At 40.1% G+C, this 18,810-nt stretch overlaps 5 protein-coding genes across 9 annotated transcripts; 3 read left to right on the top strand and 2 right to left on the bottom strand.

Moving 5' to 3' along the window:
- Positions 1-1,278: 1,278 nt before the first annotated feature.
- Positions 1,279-2,718, bottom strand: LOC127259308 (hyoscyamine 6-dioxygenase-like). The gene is made up of 3 exons (XM_051286549.1): positions 2,457-2,718; positions 1,804-2,376; positions 1,279-1,710 (listed from the first exon to the last, which is right to left on the bottom strand). The coding sequence occupies exons 1-3, from the start codon at positions 2,655-2,657 to the stop codon at positions 1,450-1,452; spliced, it is 1,035 nt and encodes a 344-aa protein (XP_051142506.1). The 5' UTR covers positions 2,658-2,718; the 3' UTR covers positions 1,279-1,449.
- A 388-nt stretch (positions 2,719-3,106) lies between these two features.
- LOC127260075 (uncharacterized) lies at positions 3,107-7,185 on the top strand. Of its 2 annotated transcripts, XM_051287736.1 has the most exons (8): positions 3,107-3,432; positions 3,508-3,792; positions 4,099-4,298; positions 4,429-4,779; positions 4,865-5,065; positions 5,217-5,287; positions 5,864-6,000; positions 6,538-7,185. In XM_051287736.1, the coding sequence occupies exons 1-8, from the start codon at positions 3,393-3,395 to the stop codon at positions 6,891-6,893; spliced, it is 1,641 nt and encodes a 546-aa protein (XP_051143693.1). In that variant the 5' UTR covers positions 3,107-3,392; the 3' UTR covers positions 6,894-7,185. The 2 variants fall into 2 exon arrangements, with proteins under 2 accessions (XP_051143693.1, XP_051143694.1); XM_051287737.1 differs by lacking the exon at positions 3,107-3,432 and having other exon boundaries at positions 3,543-3,775.
- Positions 7,186-7,581: 396 nt separating this feature from the next.
- On the top strand, positions 7,582-10,304 carry LOC127259571 (F-box/kelch-repeat protein OR23). Its single transcript, XM_051286962.1, has 2 exons — positions 7,582-8,794; positions 9,866-10,304. The coding sequence occupies exons 1-2, from the start codon at positions 7,851-7,853 to the stop codon at positions 10,158-10,160; spliced, it is 1,239 nt and encodes a 412-aa protein (XP_051142919.1). The 5' UTR covers positions 7,582-7,850; the 3' UTR covers positions 10,161-10,304.
- A 68-nt stretch (positions 10,305-10,372) lies between these two features.
- On the bottom strand, positions 10,373-16,730 carry LOC127259568 (probable myosin-binding protein 4). Of its 2 annotated transcripts, XM_051286959.1 has the most exons (4): positions 16,364-16,730; positions 14,522-15,985; positions 12,393-14,367; positions 10,373-12,004 (listed from the first exon to the last, which is right to left on the bottom strand). In XM_051286959.1, the coding sequence occupies exons 2-3, from the start codon at positions 15,951-15,953 to the stop codon at positions 12,428-12,430; spliced, it is 3,372 nt and encodes a 1,123-aa protein (XP_051142916.1). In that variant the 5' UTR covers positions 15,954-15,985; positions 16,364-16,730; the 3' UTR covers positions 10,373-12,004; positions 12,393-12,427. The 2 variants fall into 2 exon arrangements, with proteins under 2 accessions (XP_051142916.1, XP_051142917.1); XM_051286960.1 differs by lacking the exon at positions 16,364-16,730 and having other exon boundaries at positions 14,522-16,350.
- A 628-nt stretch (positions 16,731-17,358) lies between these two features.
- On the top strand, positions 17,359-18,754 carry LOC127259577 (ethylene-responsive transcription factor 9-like). Of its 3 annotated transcripts, none has more exons than XM_051286977.1 (2): positions 17,359-18,000; positions 18,418-18,754. In XM_051286977.1, the coding sequence occupies exon 1, from the start codon at positions 17,462-17,464 to the stop codon at positions 17,939-17,941; it is 480 nt and encodes a 159-aa protein (XP_051142934.1). In that variant the 5' UTR covers positions 17,359-17,461; the 3' UTR covers positions 17,942-18,000; positions 18,418-18,754. The 3 variants fall into 3 exon arrangements, with proteins under 3 accessions (XP_051142934.1, XP_051142932.1, XP_051142933.1); XM_051286975.1 differs by having other exon boundaries at positions 17,360-18,000; positions 18,413-18,753; XM_051286976.1 differs by lacking the exon at positions 18,418-18,754 and adding an exon at positions 18,222-18,406 and having other exon boundaries at positions 17,360-18,000.
- The last annotated feature ends 56 nt before the right edge of the window (positions 18,755-18,810 follow it).

Raw genomic sequence — 18,810 nt, 5'->3', positions numbered from 1 at the left:
AGAATGAGCCCTTGCCAAAATCTCCTTATTTACCTCCTCCTTCGTGTCTTTAGGAAACTTGTCTTCTCCCTCTAACGCAGCCGCACATCCTTGTTGAACCAGAAGTGCCCTCATCTTGACCTTCCAGAGCGTGAAGTCATTCGACCCATTAAACTTCTCCAGATCAAACTTATACGAGGACATCTTCAATCAATGAGATATGGCTCTAATACCATTTGTTATGAGAAAACGAGAAAGAAAGTAAATAAAGAACACAGAGGTTTTACGTGGTTTGGTGACGGTGTGTCAACCTACGTCTACGGGCAGGAACCGGAGAGATTTTATTATACTGATTCAGAGATTTACAATATGTCATCCGACTAAGAACCATAGTTGTCTATCTATAATCACCCCAAAACACCCTAAACCCTAAGCCTATTTGTTATTAATTAGGAAAAGCCCAAAAGGAACCCTGTCAATTGAAACAGCCCTTTCGCTTTGGTTTAGGGTCGGATAGACCGCTAAATCTAAGTCACGTTTCAACACCAACAAAGAAGGTTTCTGATGTTATCAACTTTAAGCCTTGATTAACTCAATTCTTTTAACATTTTTATTGCTATTGTTATTTCAGCATCATTTTCATTATTCTTACTAGGTTATTTCATTGTTGTTATTCCTTTCCACACCTATAATTAATTACGTACCCATGAAGTTCAACTTGGCTTGGATATTATTTTAAGGGTGCGTTTGTTTGAAAAATTTTGGTGAATTTTTACTATTTACAAAATTTTTTCTCCTCAAAAACATCAAATCAAACACCTATTTTTTATTTTTTTATATTATACTAAAAATCAATTTTACATTCAAAATATCACATCAATCTATATTTATATCACATCATACAACTATTCAAATTCAAATTCTTTAATATTCAAATCTCAATCCAAAATCCAAACTCCCAAACAAACACACCCTAAATAGACCGAGGAACTCAATATCTCAGTCTTTCGAATGAGTATTCCAGCAACAACACTAACACTAAGTAATACTACTTCCTCCGTCCCACATATCATGTGCACGTTGCCGTTTTTGTCCGTCCCACATACCATGTCATTTTCTTTTTTTTTGAAAAATAATTATACATTTTAATCTCATTTTAAACTTTTTAATTTTATTTTTTAAAAAATTTTAATTAAACTAATTAGTTATCTTAATCTTAATTTATAATTATTTATATTATAGGATAATTATTTTCACTAATATATTTTTAATTATCTACTAATTATATTCTTAAAAAAATAGCGTGTTTAGATTGTAGCAGACAATGTACGTGAGACGGAGGGAGTAATATTCTCTCTAACACTTAAAACACACCCAGAGTGTGCGGGTGTTCACGCAGCAAAATCACCAACAATCTTTTGACCTCTTTCACATACACACACCCAAATATAAACATATTCGAGATGAGAGTTACATTTTAGTACTACTACTAGTGTTGCTGCTGAAACATTGGAGTGCAAGACGAGCATCACAACCAGAGCCGATGAAGGTTTTGAAAAACTCTTTGTAAGTGAAACTTGTGTAGGCCTTACTGTCCTCGTCGGCAGCCGCAGCAGCCTCGATCACCGCCTCTTGCGACGGATTCAAGAATGTTCCGATGGTGGTTCGCCCCCCTTTCGCGTTCGTTATCACTCGATGTTTCGGGGTGTTTAGCTTCCCATTGCTAATCACCTACAAATCAAATCAAATCAAATCAATTCAATTCAATTCTACCTAATTAACTAGGTTCGCAAAATATCCATGGAAGATTTACATCAATTGCACCTTAAGTTGAAGCCCCGGGATGACGAGAAACGCGTGGGGCAAAGGCTCAATGTCAACCCACTCGCCGCCGCGGAACACTTGGAGCCCCGGCACGTGACCTTGATGCAGCACCGTGATAAGATTCGGATCCGAATGTTGGGGCATCCCCAGAGTCAGGGTCGGGTCGGGGCAGGGGATATGATGGTTTACCGACATCAGCTGTATTCCACTCAACGGCCCTTCAAAATAGCCCGCCCGTTTCAGACCCATGCCCCGGCGGAAAAGCTCGAGGATCTTGAAGAGGAGCTTGCGTACTTGCGTGGAGTATTCTCCGATGACTGCCCTGTATGTAGACGGGTTGTCGGGCCAGAGGTGGATCTGCTCGTCGAGGGGGTGGCAATGGTGCGTGAAATTGTCTCGCCAGTAGTGCACCTCCTCGGAGTCGTAGTTTATGCTGCTTGAATAGATCCGGCATTTACTGTCCAGGCTGTTGGAGTAGAACTTCGCTTTGTTCTCCGCCGGAGTTGCTAAGAACTCCTTCACCGCAGCCATGGCGTCCCCCATTAGTTGCAGGGGCACGCCGTGGTTCGTAACCTTACAAAAAAAAAAATATTAAATATTTATATTAATATATAAATATGATATTTTGAACGTAAAATTAAATATTTATATACATAAAAGCAGCCGAATTCTTGGCTTGCTTCGAGAATATGGGGAATGATCTGATCTTCGCCAGCAACATTTTCGAGATCGATGAGAGGAACGTTGCTGAGGACGGGGAAGACGAGTTTTCCGGGCCTCTGACCAGGCGGGAGTATGTAGGTTTCCGGCACGGAGGAGGTTCCCGTTGCCCAGTCCGACATGAGGACTACCATGATTATTGGATCAGGAAACTTATCGAGCTAGAATGCAGTGATGGCAAACACCATCGTCATCGCTATTAAATAGCACACCGTGTGTATTAATTTAATTTCGTTAGCAACAATTGGATATTAATTAGTGCAATATATTTTTGTCCGTATTCTCACATTATTGCTCGATCATGATCTTTTAGAAATATTTCTGGGCCACTATGACTATACATACGCACGCACTGCTAATTTACGTTATATTATAAATAATAGTGGTTTTAAATAATAATACTCATCTAGTTTTTTATTTAGAGCTTTTCATATTTGTAATATGGATGCCTTTGTTGTATAATACAGTACATTCAATTATTGATCTTGTCGTCTCTAATTATTGATATTTCAAATGAAAATATTTGCTTGTAAATTGTATTAACTCTCTCATACGTTATTTTTTTAATGTAGAATTGCCGCAATTGGGACATAGGCCGTTGGATAGGTAACTGGGCTTGTTCTACAAAATTAGATACAAGCCCAATTTAATTATTGGGCCAAGGACCGCTGAGTGAAGTGAAAAGACAAATATGCCACCAGAGGATTGAAGCTCAAGCATATCCTCTGCTTATTCCCCCTTCCCCGGCCCCGGCCAGCTTGGCCTCTGTTTCGCTGTTAACATGCCCCCAAACCGACTCTTGAGTCTTCCTTCGCTTAATTACCATCACCGCCATTGCTTGGTTCCTCCCTGCGTTTCTTCCATCTACAATGTCTAGAATACACGTGAAGCAATTCTTCGCAAATATTGGTAAATGTTGTTTTCGTTCATACTATAATAGATTAATGGCTGTGATGATTCGATATGCCTTTCATTTTGCTGCAGATTTCAGCAGGAGCAATGTGTTGTTGAAGACAGAGGATTTGTTGAAGAAGTATTCGTGCCATATTCTGAACCGTTTCCAATGGTCGAAGGCGGAGGGCGATCGATTGGAGGGGGAAAATGGTTCAGATAATAGGCTTGCTGGTTTTGATTCGGAGATGAGTAGTAGTAGCTCATCGGATGATGAATTGGGGAATAATTCTAGTAATAAATGGAAGCCGGAGATTGCTTGGCTTGGTAGAGCTCTTGAGCCGGCTTTGCAGTTGTACAAGTGGGCGCTTCCAACATGTTTGTGTTTGTTATTCTATCTTTTTATTCTTTTTGGAAATGATTCAATCTTAGCATGTTGATGGTAGCGCGAACTGTTCTCCATTTGGATTTGAGGTTTTATTGCATAATTACGTAAATTTTTTTTTTTTTTTTTTTTTTAAAGACAATTTCTAAATGTGAAAATGTTTCAACTTGATGCATTATTTACCAACACCATCAGTCGTCCCTGGATTTGATAACTCTCAATACATGTAGAGCCTATTTTTATTTTATGTTCAGTGAAAATACTAAAAAGAAAGTCTCTAAGTAACTCCTGTAAAACAGGGAAAACAATTGAAAGCAAACCGCCACCCACCGATAGATCTATTGCAGAAATATTTTCCAGTATACAGAGGAGTAAACTTGGAATTCAGGAATGGAGTCTGAGTGATCTTACTATCGGTTTGTATCTCATGTATCTTCGGCAAGCATCCAGAAGCGATTTAGAGGAAGTGAAGGGTGAACTCATCTCTTCTGAGTTCATTGTAATTATGTTAACCATGCCTTTTTTCTGTTTACAATGAAAATGTGCTATCATTTGGAGCTATTATTCTTACATGCTGCATGTGTTAGTTTCTGTTCTGAATTATCAAAAAGTATTTTGTGGTGATTTAGGTTCAGGATTTGATATACCACATTGAACTAGCCAAAGGTGCTTACAAAGACAGCTCTCGTGGTTTGGCAAGGAGTAGCATGCTCCAAGAGAAAAATGTGGTGAAGTTTGTAAAGAATTCTAGCTTGTTGAGACCTGGCTATTACATAGGAGTTGACATGAGGCAAAAGCTAGTCATTCTTTGTGTCCGTGGGACTCACACCATATACGACCTCATTACTGACATAATATCTTCTGGTTGTGAAGAAATCACATTCGAAGGCTACTCAACCCACTTTGGCACTGCTGAGGCTGCTCGTTGGTTCTTAAATCATGAGATGGAGACTGTCAGAATGTGCATACAGAAACACAAGGTGGTGTATAAGATCTTTCTGTCTTTCAGTTGTGTTCTCGTCAGGGTTTTATATATTTATTCTAAGAAAGTTAATGAATCAACAGGGTTTTAGATTGAGGCTTGTTGGTCATTCCCTTGGAGGTGCAACTGCTTCTTTGCTTGCAATCATGCTTCGTAAAAAGTCATTTAAGGAGATTGGCTTTGATCCAGAAACAATTACAGCAGTTGGATATGGCACACCCCCTTGTGTCTCCAAGGCACTTGCTGAAAGTTGCTCCGATTTTGTGACCACAGTGGTGATGCAGGTTGTGGATCTTGTTCTATCTATCCTTCACTTTATAAAATGGTCTGACTTTGCAGAGATTCTGTTTATCTGTTTACAATGAATTGGTTGTGTTTTGACTTTTGATAAAGAGTGAATCTATTACAGGATGCATTTAACATTTTCTGATGCAGGATGATATAATCCCAAGACTAAGCATCGGTTCCTTGACAAGATTGAGGAATGAAATTATTGAAACTGATTGGTAAGTGCTGATATTTAAATGGATCCTTCAACCATACGTATGAGATGTGATGAAATATAGCAAAGTTTCCTTGTACGAGCCATATGCTACATACAATTATTTTCTATGGGGGATAATATCCTTGTGAAAAACATTTGAGGGATGACTTATAAAGGATTGAGGGGTGTGCTTGTTTCTGTTATCTCAATTTTTGCTCTATGTAATCTATAGTTGAATATTTCTCCGACCCATTACATCCAAACTTATTTCCATTCATAACTATCTCATCTAAAACCTATTTTCAAAACAAATCCAAACACAACACCAATCTCTTTACTGTTCCTTTTATCTTGCCTATCAAGAGTGACAACCCTTTTTATGTAGAATTTTTCTTCTTTATCCTTTTTAAAAGATGTATGTCGAGTCGTCGACAAATTGCAAGTGGTTAATGGATAATACTGCAATCAATTCTTATATTAATCATATCAGTAGTAATGTTGTTCCATTTTCTTCTTTGCGGGTTCATGGGACTCAGATGCTAGGCTCAAAGGCTTGGACTCTTTGCTATGGTAGTTATTTTACCTTTTCCTTTGGCAGGGTAAGTGTTCTGAATCAAGAAGATTGGAAAGGTGTTGTGGATCTCATAAATAATGCAAGGCAGGTGGTGTCTTCTGTACAAGATGTTGCTGGGAGAATCTCTGACTATGCTAGGTTCAGAGGACAGGCAAAATCCAGTATGCTTTTCTCTTTAGACCTGAGTTACATTAAACTAGAATTTCCACATGCCAACATCTAATTTTTAAATATGCTAAGGTGTGTTTACCTTGTCGTGGTAATTAATATTTATGTCATGAGCAAGCATGGCCTAACTTTTAAATGTACTAGCCTCATAATTTCCAAATCATCAAATTTAAGAGATGCTGCATGAGACACAGGTCATACAACGGCTGTATCTGCCTTACAAACATTTCTGTCAACTATCTGCATCTGAGCGCTGGTTTTATGTGATTTAAATTACTAAACACTACCCTATTATTGCATTCCTATGTTATTGAGTTAACATATAATTGAATAGCTCCCAAAGCTGCTATATTGGCATTTATCTTTCTCAATCCCACCTGGAATTTAAAGATGTAACTACTCTACTTGTAGAGCCATCCATATATTTGCATCGAGCTACTTCTAGAAATTTCTGCAATTCATATTGCGATCATACATTTTTATTTATCTTTTTGCCCACAAAAGTAATAAATATCTGTATAACTTTACAGAGATATCCAGGACAAACAACATTTCCACAGATAGAAGCGCAGGTCGAAATTCAAGTACTTGTAGCAAGAGCAAGAGGCTGGAGCAAGTAGAAAGTAAACGGGCTGGCAGCAAAGTGGGCGAGGATATGGATTTGGATTTGTTTGTGCCGGGCAGTCTGTATTATGTGAAGAGGAACAAGGACCCTGAAAGGCAGCACAAGCAAATGGAGTACTTCTCACTGCTGAAGAGACATCCGGGCCAACATTTTCAGCAAATACTGCTTTCGAGCAGATTAATTTCGGACCATAAATGTGAAAGCCATTATTATGCACTGAGGGACGTGCTCAAAGGTTTGCCTATTTCCTCAGACCACTGAAATCCATTCTTAATTACATTAGATTAGATTGACGCTGTTTCCCATGTCTTGCTAGTGTGTGTTATTTATATAGAGGTATAGACGGTTGGTTGGTTCAGCACTCATGGCTAGAATTTTTGAAGCCATTGGAGCCGCCAACTTGCAAAGTTTAATGGTCTGCAGTTTTTTGATAAAAATCAGGCCTCATTTTATCTATAAGCGAATACGCGACATGTCTGTCTTCTCTGATGATCGATCTGAGTCATTGTGATCATTGTAGTTTTCTATTTTAAATACGACCATCTTGGATTCATCCTCTGTCCTAATCCAACATTAACATGCACATAAACCAAGCAACATATATTTATTTACTTATACGCACATTTAATATTTTATTACTCTTCTTTATTTTCAAAAATATGTTCATTATATTATTTTAATTTTATTTTTTAAAATTTTAATTAAAATAATTAATTATCTTAATTTTAATTTATAATTATTTATATTATAAAATAATTATTTTTACTAATATATTTTTAATCATCTGCTAATTACATCATTCGTTTATTCAAAATGATCATTTTGTCAAAATAATTATATATTAATATTAAAATTAAATCTTTTTTTGGAGTGTAACGAGGATTAAATCCGTTAGACTGAGTGAGTGACAGACATGTGTCCGGCCGGGCTTACAACCGCAGCAGCAGCAGCAGATCGGATCTCTCTCTCTTTCTCTCTTGGTCAGTCAAACACTAATTCTTGCTGATCAAGGAACCGCCATTGATTTCTATTTCATTTATTTCCATCACTCCGATCATCTCATCCCATCCCATCCCATGGACTTTGACAACCCCTAAAATTAAAAATCTTCTCCTGCAACACCACCACCTGTACATATGATATGATGTATAAGATTATCGCTTGTTTCGCGTCCTGAAAATTTTTAGGTTGTTGGTTTGGCTGATTGATTGAAGAAGAATGGCGCCGCCTTCGTCGTCGTCGTCGACGGACGAATTCGGAATGCAAACCCTAACCCTAACCCTTATCCCGGGCCTACCCAACGATCTGGGAGCATTGATTCTAGCTTTCGTACCCTATTCCCACCAATCTCGCCTCAAATCCATTTGCAAATCGTGGAGGCGTTTCTTCTCTTCAAGAGCCCTAATTTCCCTCCGTCAAACCTATGTCGTTCCGCCTCAATTGCTCTGTATTTTCCGGCAGGATCCGTCGATTTCCTCACCGTACCTCTTCGATCCTAGGAACCAATCGTGGTGCCCCCTGCCTCCCATGCCCTGCAATCCCCACGTCTACGGCCTCTCGAATTTCATCTCCGTCTCCGTCGGCCCGCATCTCTACGTCCTCGGCGGTTCCCTCTTTGACACCCGTTCGTTCCCCCTAGACCGCCCTTCGCCGTCTTCGTCCGCCTACCGTTTTGATTTCTCCACGTTCACGTGGGATTCCTTGTCTCCGATGATCACCGCACGCGGCAGCTTCGCCTGCGCGGCGGCTCCGGAGTGGGGTAAGATTGTGGTGGCCGGGGGCGGGTCCCGGCACGCCATGTTTGGGGCAGCGGGGAGTAGGATGAGCTCGGTGGAGATGTATGATATAGTCAAGGATGAGTGGGTGGCGTTGGATGGCTTGCCAAGGTTTCGAGCGGGTTGCGTTGGATTCTTCATGGGGACAGAGTTTTGGGTGATGGGTGGGTACGGGGAGTCAAGGACAGTGTCAGGTGTGTTCCCGGTGGATGAATATTATAAGGATGCGGTGGCCATGGAATTAAAGAATGGGGGGAAGTGGAGGGAGCTTGGAGACATGTGGGAGGATGGCGGCAGACGTAAGCTTGGGAAAATTGTTGTGGTTGAGGATGTCTATTGGGATGCATCTCCAGGAATTTTCATGCTTGACAGGAGTGAAATATTCAGGTACTTCTCGCGAGGTCCTTTGGCTATGATTTTGTATGTAATTGAGGAACTCTGCTGCAAATTCTTGCTTTCTTGATATGAGATTAAGTATGTAACATTAGTGTTGTTGATTTAAATTTTGAGAAGAACGTCTTGATAACAACGGAATAAAAGCTTTTAGATAATTATGATAAATTTGTTGTTGATTGAAGCATGTATAGCATGATTTATTTGATGATAGCGTGATAAACTATCAGTGTCTTCGGAGTGTGCGAAGTGGTGTCCTTTTATTGATTTGAATAGTAATAATCAATATAATTTTGCTTGATATATTTGTATATGCATATATATATATATATATGTTTGATTTGATATATAATATTATGATATCATTGTATATATTTACTGCAGGGTTGATTGAATTTGATGAACTGTGATTAACATGTAAACATAATACAAGATTTTATTAATCTCCTGCCACAATACAGAAAAAATCATTTTGTTTTGGGCACCGATTATATATGCATTGCATGTGTGTCACATGTGTAAAATGGAGGTACAGAAGAATTCTGTGTAGGATGAGGTGGGTGAGGTGTGATATGGTACAAGATGAGAGGGTTAATTTAGTGGAAATTTTACGAGGACGATTATGTTCTTGATGTGACATAGTAACGCTAAAATATGTACACAAGTAATATGGTTTTCACTCTGCTCTTGCTAACATATGAATCCTTTGTTTTTGCTTTTCTTTGTCTGGTGCATAACACTACAACTTTTGTCTTGATTGTCGTTGTCTCTGTGAAACTGCTATGCTGCATCTTTTACTTGAAATGTTATCAGCGAATGTATGGCATACTTAATAATGTGATATAATCTATGAAGACCAGAGCTTTTAAATATTTCACATTCTCTTTGAAGACTGAAAACTTGATTATGTTTACTATATTGATAGATAAGGTTTATCTGACAGTCTAGCTCTAGATTTCCAGACATTCTTTGTGCTTATATATTTCTTTTACTAGATCACCTTTCCATATTATGCCGTTTCATGCCATTTTTATAAGAAGTGAAAAGGGAGGAAAAATGTTGCAGGTATGACAGGAGTTGTAATCGATGGGAAAAGGAGACGAGCATGCCCAGAAAGGCTTCGGACGATGGGTCAGTGGGGTTTGTTGGGATAGATGGGGAGCTGCACTTGTTTATCCTTGTGAATTCAAGCGAGCCAGCAGAAGGGCGACGATCAAGATCGCATAATAAGAGGTCGGCAACTCTTTTAATACAGATATATGATCCTAGGAAGAGATCGTGGCGATCAGTGATGGCAAAACCTCCGTTTCATCAGCCCATAGATTTTAGAACAGCTGTGATGAGCACCATTAGGCTCTAGGTTTGCTGCTGTTCTACCACCGGTATATAATATTTCATAGTATATCGTATTCATAGGGTGGCAGATATGGATATATGATAGAGATTGGTATTAGATGTAAGTATGTTGTACATGTTGATGCAAAGTATTTATTGTTCATTTATAGGGACCATTGTTGCTAAATAGACCCGATCCTCCTGGGTATTGGGGAATCTGCTAATGGGCCGGGCTGAAGTGCTGCTGTGTTAGACTGGGTCGAATACACAGCCAGGAAGAAGCACCGATTAAATCGTCAATCGGTCCAGTTGGCCCATCCTCAGAAGGTCCACAGCCTTGAGTCCCACCTTTCCTTCGGCCCAATTCTGGGAGGCCCACTAGATATTAAGCCTAATCAAAATGGCGACACGCTGCACCAAAAGCCCAGATGACGTAGGCCGAATCCACAAGCCCATTGTCCTGCGTCCCAGCCCCAATCAAGTAAGACGTCGGTCCAATTTCGAAGCTCTCAGCCCAATTCACAAGGCCCATCATGCAGTACCAACAGGCCCATATATGTAGGCTCAATTGGGCCCAACTTCAAGAGGTCCATGTTGCAGCAGGCCGAGCAGTTATTGACCCGATCCATTAAGCACATAGGCCACTGGCCCAATTCAGTAGGCAAGGCCCATCATGCAGTGCCTACAGACCCAAATCTGTAGGCTTAATTGGGCCCAACTTCAACAGGTCCATGTTACAGCAGGCGGAGCAGTTATTGACCCGATCCATTAGGGCCAGAGGCCAACTGCCCAGTTCAGTGGGCAAGGCCTATCATGCAGTACCTACAGGCCCATTTTTGCAGGCTCAATTTGGCCCAACTTCAATAGGTCCATGTTGCAGCAGGCAGCGTAGCTATTGAGACGATCCATTAAGCCCAGAGTTTTTCGGCCCAATCCAGTAGGAAAGGCCCATCATGCAGTACCTACAGGCCGATATGTGTAGGCTCAATTTGGCCCAACTTCAACAGGTCCATGTTGCAGCAGGCCGCATACTTATTGATCCGATACATTAAGCCCAGAGGCTATCGGCCCAATTCAGTAGACCCATCGCGCTGTTAGGTCAGTACCAAGGAGGCCCATATCTAATTCAATCAGCCCAATTCAATAAGCCCATCTACATCTGTTAGTCCATCAGCATATCAGCCCAAACGGAATAGGCTTATCAAGATAGAAGGCCCAATCCCACGATGCTGTCCGCCGCCTAATCCATCAAACTTCACACTGTCGGCCCAATCCTTTCTTCTTCTTATCCCCGCATTGCATCAGAGTTTCAGCTTAAGAGTTCTTTGCAAACCCAAATTCCAGAAAAAGCAAACATAAATGGGATGGGAAGGAGACTCACTCACTCATTCACTCTACACGCACAAAGACAGAGATCACACTTTTAGATTGATTTATAAAACGTAAACAAGTAGTAGTAGTAGTAGTAGTCGTCGTCTCCACTCATTCCCATGCTACTATATATGTGTTGTGTGGGATGGTATCACAAGTTTCTAACTATGACAAGACCCGCATGCACCAGCCAATGTCCACAGCCACACTGACTCGTGTTGAAACAAAGAAAGAAAGAATATTATCAGCTGGTGGCATCTCTAAAGCCTGAAACAGCCACTCATCTATTACTAAATCTTGTGGGAAGTAGAAACTGATCTATGAATTAAAACCAAAAGTTGAAGAAGCATCTTTGGAGAGTATACCTCAACCAACAAGTGCTTCCACATATGATACCATCAGCATTCTTCCTATAGTCAACCCCCTCCTCTTTCAATTCTTCACCCGGGGTTATCTTCTCTCTCAAGTATCACTTATGATCTTTCTCATGCCACAGATCTGGAACACATTTGGGAAAAAATTTAGCAGCAGACAATTATAAAAGATTCTAACGCAGTTGGGGCATTAAATCATCTAAAAACATCCAAAGGGAGTTCAAATTAGTTTCAACGCACATTGAATATTCTTACTCAACTAATATACCAATTAGCATGGATTTGCAATCTGCAGACCTGCTCCAAACACTGGATTGTGCTTTTTCATGCATAATCAAGAAAAAGAATTATGCCATCATTGTCGACTATTGCTAGCTAACGATAGACGGTAATCTAGAATCAATCATCACCTACTATCAACTTAGAAGTTCACGCTATCTCATCCAATCACAGTTATATTTATCTACAACAAAGGAGCTATAAGAGTATATGCACATCAGTCAAATGCTTACCCTATTGAAGAAATGCAGCATCATTTGATTGGTAGTCATCGCTTGTAGAATTCAATTTTTCGTAACTCTTTTAGCTGATTTGCAACTTCCTGAATTAAGTGCAGTCCATCTTTCCCATTCCACAGCAAGTCAGAGGCACGTCTCAGAAAATCTCGGTCGGTCTCAAGTGCTTCCAACCTCTCATCAGGTACAACATTTTCCTTCTCAGATGCATCCAAGGCTCTACAACTTTTATCATCATTGAGATCATTTGATGCAGTGCCACTACCAGAGCTTCCATTAGATTTTAAACTTTTCTCTTGTGCAGATGAAGTACTACCTTCGGTTTGAGGATGCGATAATGTCTCCAAATCTGGTGAAGAGTCACTGGGATTAACTCCTTCAGTTTTCATCCTATCAGAATTTAGCCCACTTTGTATGTGGTCTGGTTTCTCCTTGCAATAAGCTTGACGGAGATCTTCTTCTAGCTTATTCAAAAACTCCATAATGTAGAGCTTTCCATCCTCGTATGTTGAAGGAGAAGTATTTGTGGGCATTTCTGAAATTTTAGCCAACTTTGAGTCACTTGTCTCAGGACAGTCTTCCGAGTTGTCTGCGACATGGTTTTCTAAAACTGAGGTTTCTTTTTTGTCATTGTCTAAATCATCAAAATTACTTCTGTAAAATTCTAATTCATCTTCCAATTCCTGCAGCTCCTTTTCTCTTTCTTCAAGGAGCACATTTGATCTATGCAGTGCCTCCATATCATACTCAGCTTGCTCTTCCATCATTCTTATGAATTGCAGGGCCTCTGTGTGAAGTGTTGCCTTCTCCTCCTGCAATTTTGTAATCATAACCATTGCTTCATTGGCTGCAGTAGCTGCAGCATTTCTTTCTGCCTCTAATTCCTTATGTAAAGAATATATGACTTTTTTATCGTGTTCGATCTGTCTCTTTAACCAATCAAGAGTACTTTCACCCTCAATTTCACAGACAACTTCATAGGGGTGGTGCTGCTCATTTCTTTTCACTGATGGGGAATCTGGAGCTATCGGGTTACTAGAATCTTCATCTTTTCTGGATTCATTGTGTTTGTCAGGAGGTCCGAGAACAGAAGAGTCTTTCAGGAAAACAACTTTCACTCCACTTCTCATGGATTCCGTGCCTTCCAAAAAAGTTCTTGGGCATGTATCTTTTGAAAGTGTGCCACCCACCTCAGACACAGATGCTTGTGATGGCGCCTCTGAATCAGAATCACCCCCTTTTCTGGACATATTATGTACATAATCTGGTTTTGAACCATTCTCATTTGGAGATGGGTCATCTGCTTCAGATGGCGGTGCCTGAGAACTAGAATCATCAACTACTCTAGATTTGTCACTTTTGCCACCAGGTTCTGAACTATTCGTTGTAGGAAACATTTCACCTTCTACAACTGCAGAAATATGTGATGGTGGCTGAGAACTAGGCTCTACGCCTTCTCCAGATACATTGTGTTTGTCATGAGTTTCTTTGCCTTTTCTAGAGTCACTTTGTTTGTCATGTATCTCTTCGGCTTTTCTATCTTCATTTTGTTCTTCATGAGTTTCTTCATCTACTATAGATTCATCTTGCTTGTTGTGAGGTTTGAAAGTGGTTTCTTTTAGAGATAAACCAACTACATCAGAAGTAGATGCTTGAATCAGTGCAGGAGAGCTAGAATGATCATCTTTTCTAGATTTACTCGGTTCGGTGAGAGGCTTTGAACTGGCATCTTTCGAAAATGAGGTCCCAACTTCAGAAGAAGAATCTTCGAAGAGAGAGGTCTTCTCTTCTGCAGTTCGAGAGGAATTCGAACCATTAATTGGCAGGACTACGTGCTCACATGAATCAGTTTGAAGCTGACTATTTGGCTGTGATGCATGGCAAGCACCATTCGAAGAAGGCCCTCCTGGAACTTCTACATGGATACTCACAGACGTACCAACCTTTTCAGCGCTTCCTCCAACATTTATTGCTGCAAACACATCTTACATGTTAGAAGCAGTCACAAACAAGTAACTCATGGAACAATGGCAAATCTCTTGGACTGAAGATTTCATGCAGAGACAGGTAATATTCAAGCCAATAGCACACATGGAAATAGTACATATTGGAGGAAATGATCTTACACTTGGTGCTTGTCATGGTGACGGATGAATAAGGGACCTCACATAAAGAATAAAGCTCAGTTAGTGCAGAAAGGGCTGCATTGCGAGGGAATGAAAACTTGGAAGCCTCTTCTGAACCACGCAGAAATCCACCATTAGGAGTATGGGAGTCGCCATCAACTGAAACTTGATTTGTTGCCAAACTAGGACTTGGTTTATGAGAAGATTGTGACTCGAACTCTCTAGAGCCATTGCCTTGCACTTCATCATTTGTAGAAGGGTTTGCATTCTTCTGATTCATTAGATTTGTTGCCAAACTAGGACTTGGTTTATGATAAGATTGTGACTCAACCTCCCTCAAACCATTGTGTCGCACTTCATCAGATGAGGAAGCATTTATATTCTTCTGATTCATTACACTTGTTGCCAAACTAGGACTTGGTTTATGATTAGGTTGTGGCTCAATCTCTCTCAAGCCATTGCTTTGCATTTCATCAGATGAAGAAGACTTAACATTCTTGTGCTCATTTGAATCATGGCAAACAGGTCTGCCTTTCAATCTTTGACGTCTCTGCTTGCTTGAGGTCACGTTTTTAATTGGGGGTCTAGGGATGCCTCCTCTCCCAATTTTAATTTCGAATTCAGATCTGCTACCACCAGAAACAGTTCCATCATCGTCCTCCTCATCATCCTCTGACACTGGGACCTCTGAATCAGAACCTGAATTGAACTTGATCTTGGTATAACCCACATGAGACAATTTGTCAGCAGCATTCTTCCCATTTGTCTGATGGGCATTCGGTCCTGTAAATTTATCCCTCAGCCTCTTTAAATTTTCTCTACGACTGGCGCGACTGCGGCCTGGAATACGAGGCAGAAGAGGCTTGAGATTGGCCTTGGAAGCCTCTAAATTTGCTTGTTCAAGCTCAACCAAATTTTCTGTACTGGATTTAACTTTCCATGGTTTGTTACAGCAGGAACAGGTCCTAAGCCCAGAAGAACCAAGTTCAATGTGGTTATTCATCATCAAGTTCTGAGGATCAGATCTCTCAACATCCACCCACAATTTGCCAACCAGCACTCTAGAAGCTCCAGAATTTGAACTCTCCCGAATTGTAGTGGACGCAAGACACTCTTCACACATTCCTTCAATATTAGCCAGGTTACCGTGGGTGGCACAAGACATTAATGAAGATATCTCTTCTCTGTGATTGCTACAAAGTAGGGTCCAACACAATCCTGGCTTCTTTTTCCCGAAAAAATTATCAAGTCTTGAGCATAAAGGGCAAGGCGTTTCCAATTCGCAGTAATGAGCGAACTTTGGTAGAAAATAGGAGAATGCAGCTTCCAGAAACAGCAAAATTATTAAGAGCCATTCACAGGCAGCGGATGACAGAAGATTCATAAATCCTTGGTGTTTTCTATTAGTCACAAAAGAAACTTCGGCAGCCATAACCGTGTAATCTCCAGGGTCACCTGAAACGTCTGCATTCAAGCAATCTCTATATTACTAGTTTACTACTCACATATTAAGAGTCAATCTGAACTGTGGAATTAGAAACATAAACAATGCACGCAGAAGGGAGAAACAGATAAAATAGGATTACGGCCTACAAAACCAAACCATGAAATAGATTTGTAAAGAAACCATTTCATGTTGGCAAATGAAAATTCATATTCGAAACCTTCAGCCCGCATCGACGATTACAGACACCATATCTATAACAAACGAATCCAAATTTCACAAAATCAAACACACACAAACATCTACCAATAAAATCGACAAAATCTTTGATCAGTAAAAACACACATCAATTAAAACAATTAAATAAAAATCGAAAAACACGCGGAGAATAAGGTTACCAGCATTTGTCAATGCAGCAGACGAGGAAACAAGAGAGGGTTGAGAAAAGAGGTCAATCAGATCAATGATACGACTGAATCACGATCGCCGATCAAAATGAACACGCAAAGGAATCTTGGAAATTACGGAAGATGGATCGAATGGCGGTTAATCTAACAGAATTTCACCAGACTTGCGAGGCTGTAACCGTTCCGTATGGCCATGGAAAGCTAATAAGGCGTACTTTGAACGTATCGGTATCATAATACAGAGTCCCGATTTTGGAAGAATTATTATTTATTAGTAGGTCATGTTCACGGATAAAAATGCCGTGGTTAATTTTATTTTCATTAATGATAATTAAAAAGAAAAAGAAAAAGAAAAAGAAAAAAAAGCTTCACTATATAATTTATATTGTTGAAATAAATATGTTTTGCAATAAAAAGTAAAAAATTAGTAGTATATTAATTTAAGAAGTCAATTTCGCAATAATAAATAAAATATTCCTTCATTGGGGCGGCGCATGACAGTCGCGTGATATATTCGCCGCCCGTATGGGTTTAAGCTAGAGTGTATGCCCGCCGCCGTTCATTAATTTATCTAAACTGCGCTTTTTCTATTCTATTCTATTCTCTCTACGGTAATTTTAAATTATTATAGTTTTAGTTATGATCATTGATTCCAAGATCTGTACACTATGTAAATGCGAGATATATAGGAATAAATTATGGTCGTCTCTAGTCCACATTGTCTGTTTTTCTACTAACTAAAAAATGGTTAATTATAAATAAATGGCATATTTTATTTTGTTAGATTTGTTTAATGTGTTGTCGTTTTCGAAAGCAGCCTGCCTATATTGTCAAACTAAAAAGTTTTCACGATGAAAAGAAGTGGCAGTGGCAGATTTGCAATTAATTAATAAATTCTCTCACACGTCGTGCATTTATTTATTATTTATTGCCGTAAATATAATAATAATAATTGTAAAGAAGAAATAATCACAAATTCATAAACCTGTCGGCGTTTGATGAAGCATCTATAAATGCCGCCGAACTCGTTCATCTCCAGTCTCCACACGGAAATGCGTACCGCTCTGCCACGCGCTCGGTGAAAACGACATGGTTGTTGAGAAGCTTCAAAACGACGACGTCGGTGGCGGTGGAGCTCACCGCTCGCAGCCTCTGAAGAAAGGAACGCAATTTCGTGGCGTGAGGAAGCGACCTTGGGGTAGGTACGCAGCCGAGATTCGCGATCCATGGAAGAAGACGAGGAAGTGGCTCGGAACGTTCGACACAGCAGAGGAGGCGGCGCTGGCTTACGACGAGGCGGCTAGGAGTCTTCGAGGTGCAAAGGCGAAGACGAACTTCGCTTACGGTGACGATTCGTCTTCAGAGCGTCTGATGGACGTGAGAGTCTCGTATTGGACACCGCCGGAGTTCCTCCGACCTGATGGCGACAGCAAGGCTTTGCGTTCGGCGTACAAGGGGTATAATTTGGAGGAAGTCGGTGCGGTAGTGATGAATGAGCAGGAGAAGAAAAATCGCACTGAGAAGAAGCCTTTTATGTTGGATCTGAATCTTCCGCCGCCCCTCTTTTGATTGTGGCGATTCCGAAGCCATCTCCGATATTAGATACTGTAATATCTAGGCGCTGAAAGGTAATTTCGATGCCAACTTTCACATTCATCCTGGCCTTGGGTGCCGATATTAATTGTTATGTACATATGGTGATTAAAAAGCGATTTCCCGTTCTTCCCCATTTTCGAAGTGCTTTGCATATTGTAGCAACACTGAGTGCCTTGATCTATAATGAACATTTTGATAGTAATAATAACACATCATATGTCTTCTTTGGTAATTTCCGTTGTATGCATTTCAGGTATATGCTACTCTGGTTTGAGCTACAGTTTAAAATCAAACTGGAATCAAGTTTTGTCACAGATAGAAACGTGCTAGTATGAACTAATTTACCTTATGGTGGTGGATTGGAGAGGAGGAGTATGTATGTATGTATGTATATGCGCAAAGTCAATATACCAGGGGATTACCATGAGTGTGTGTGTTTTGTAGTGTAGCGTGGTCAAGTCAAGGGAACGAAGAATGACAGGACAAATTGAAGTGTGAACATGAAGGAAGGAAGGAAATTGAAGTGTGAACATCAAGGGTAAGGGTCTCACTTAATATCGATGGTCTTTTCCTCCACCGCTTGTGCTAATAAATTTACAGAGCTATTTGAAACAATTACAATCAAAGATAGGTGTATGAATTAGTATCAACCTAACAAAGAAAAATTTAACAGAGCTGTAGAATGTAGCATCTGGGCTTAAAAAATTGAATGGGCTCCGAGCCCATAACTTAAAAGCGGCCAACTCATAGACTATAGAGCAGGAGTCCAAACATCAAGGCCCTGCGGCCCCCATTTCATTTGAGCTGAAAAACTACTTGTTACTCCCATGTCCGATAATTTT

The sequence above is a fragment of the Andrographis paniculata genome, unplaced genomic scaffold (genome assembly GCF_009805555.1).
Source record: "Andrographis paniculata isolate CXL003 unplaced genomic scaffold, ASM980555v1 Contig60END, whole genome shotgun sequence".
In the NCBI taxonomy this organism is placed as follows: domain Eukaryota; kingdom Viridiplantae; phylum Streptophyta; class Magnoliopsida; order Lamiales; family Acanthaceae; genus Andrographis; species Andrographis paniculata.
This window is presented reverse-complemented; position numbering and strand designations above follow the sequence as displayed.

What these genes read in the sequence shown, in the direction of transcription:
- LOC127259577 (XM_051286977.1), top strand. Translation starts at nt 17,462, where the DNA reads ATGGTTGTTGAGAAGCTTCAAAACGACGACGTCGGTGGCGGTGGAGCT.
- LOC127260075 (XM_051287736.1), top strand. Translation starts at nt 3,393, where the DNA reads ATGTCTAGAATACACGTGAAGCAATTCTTCGCAAATATTG. An exon ending in GCAATTCTTCGCAAATATTG is followed by an intron (nt 3,433 to 3,507) that starts GTAAATGTTGTT and finishes ATTTTGCTGCAG; the next exon opens with ATTTCAGCAGGAGCAATGTG. An exon ending in TGTGCATACAGAAACACAAG is followed by an intron (nt 4,780 to 4,864) that starts GTGGTGTATAAG and finishes ATGAATCAACAG; the next exon opens with GGTTTTAGATTGAGGCTTGT.
- LOC127259571 (XM_051286962.1), top strand. Translation starts at nt 7,851, where the DNA reads ATGGCGCCGCCTTCGTCGTCGTCGTCGACGGACGAATTCGGAATGCAA. An exon ending in GACAGGAGTGAAATATTCAG is followed by an intron (nt 8,795 to 9,865) that starts GTACTTCTCGCG and finishes AAAATGTTGCAG; the next exon opens with GTATGACAGGAGTTGTAATC.
- LOC127259308 (XM_051286549.1), bottom strand. Translation starts at nt 2,657, where the DNA reads ATGGTAGTCCTCATGTCGGACTGGGCAACGGGAACCTCCTCCGTGCCG. An exon ending in AAGAATTCGGCTGCTTTTAT is followed by an intron (nt 2,377 to 2,456) that starts GTATATAAATAT and finishes TTTTTTTGTAAG; the next exon opens with GTTACGAACCACGGCGTGCC. An exon ending in TCCCGGGGCTTCAACTTAAG is followed by an intron (nt 1,711 to 1,803) that starts GTGCAATTGATG and finishes TTTGATTTGTAG; the next exon opens with GTGATTAGCAATGGGAAGCT.
- LOC127259568 (XM_051286959.1), bottom strand. Translation starts at nt 15,953, where the DNA reads ATGGCTGCCGAAGTTTCTTTTGTGACTAATAGAAAACACCAAGGATTT. An exon ending in CACCATGACAAGCACCAAGT is followed by an intron (nt 14,368 to 14,521) that starts GTAAGATCATTT and finishes ATGTGTTTGCAG; the next exon opens with CAATAAATGTTGGAGGAAGC.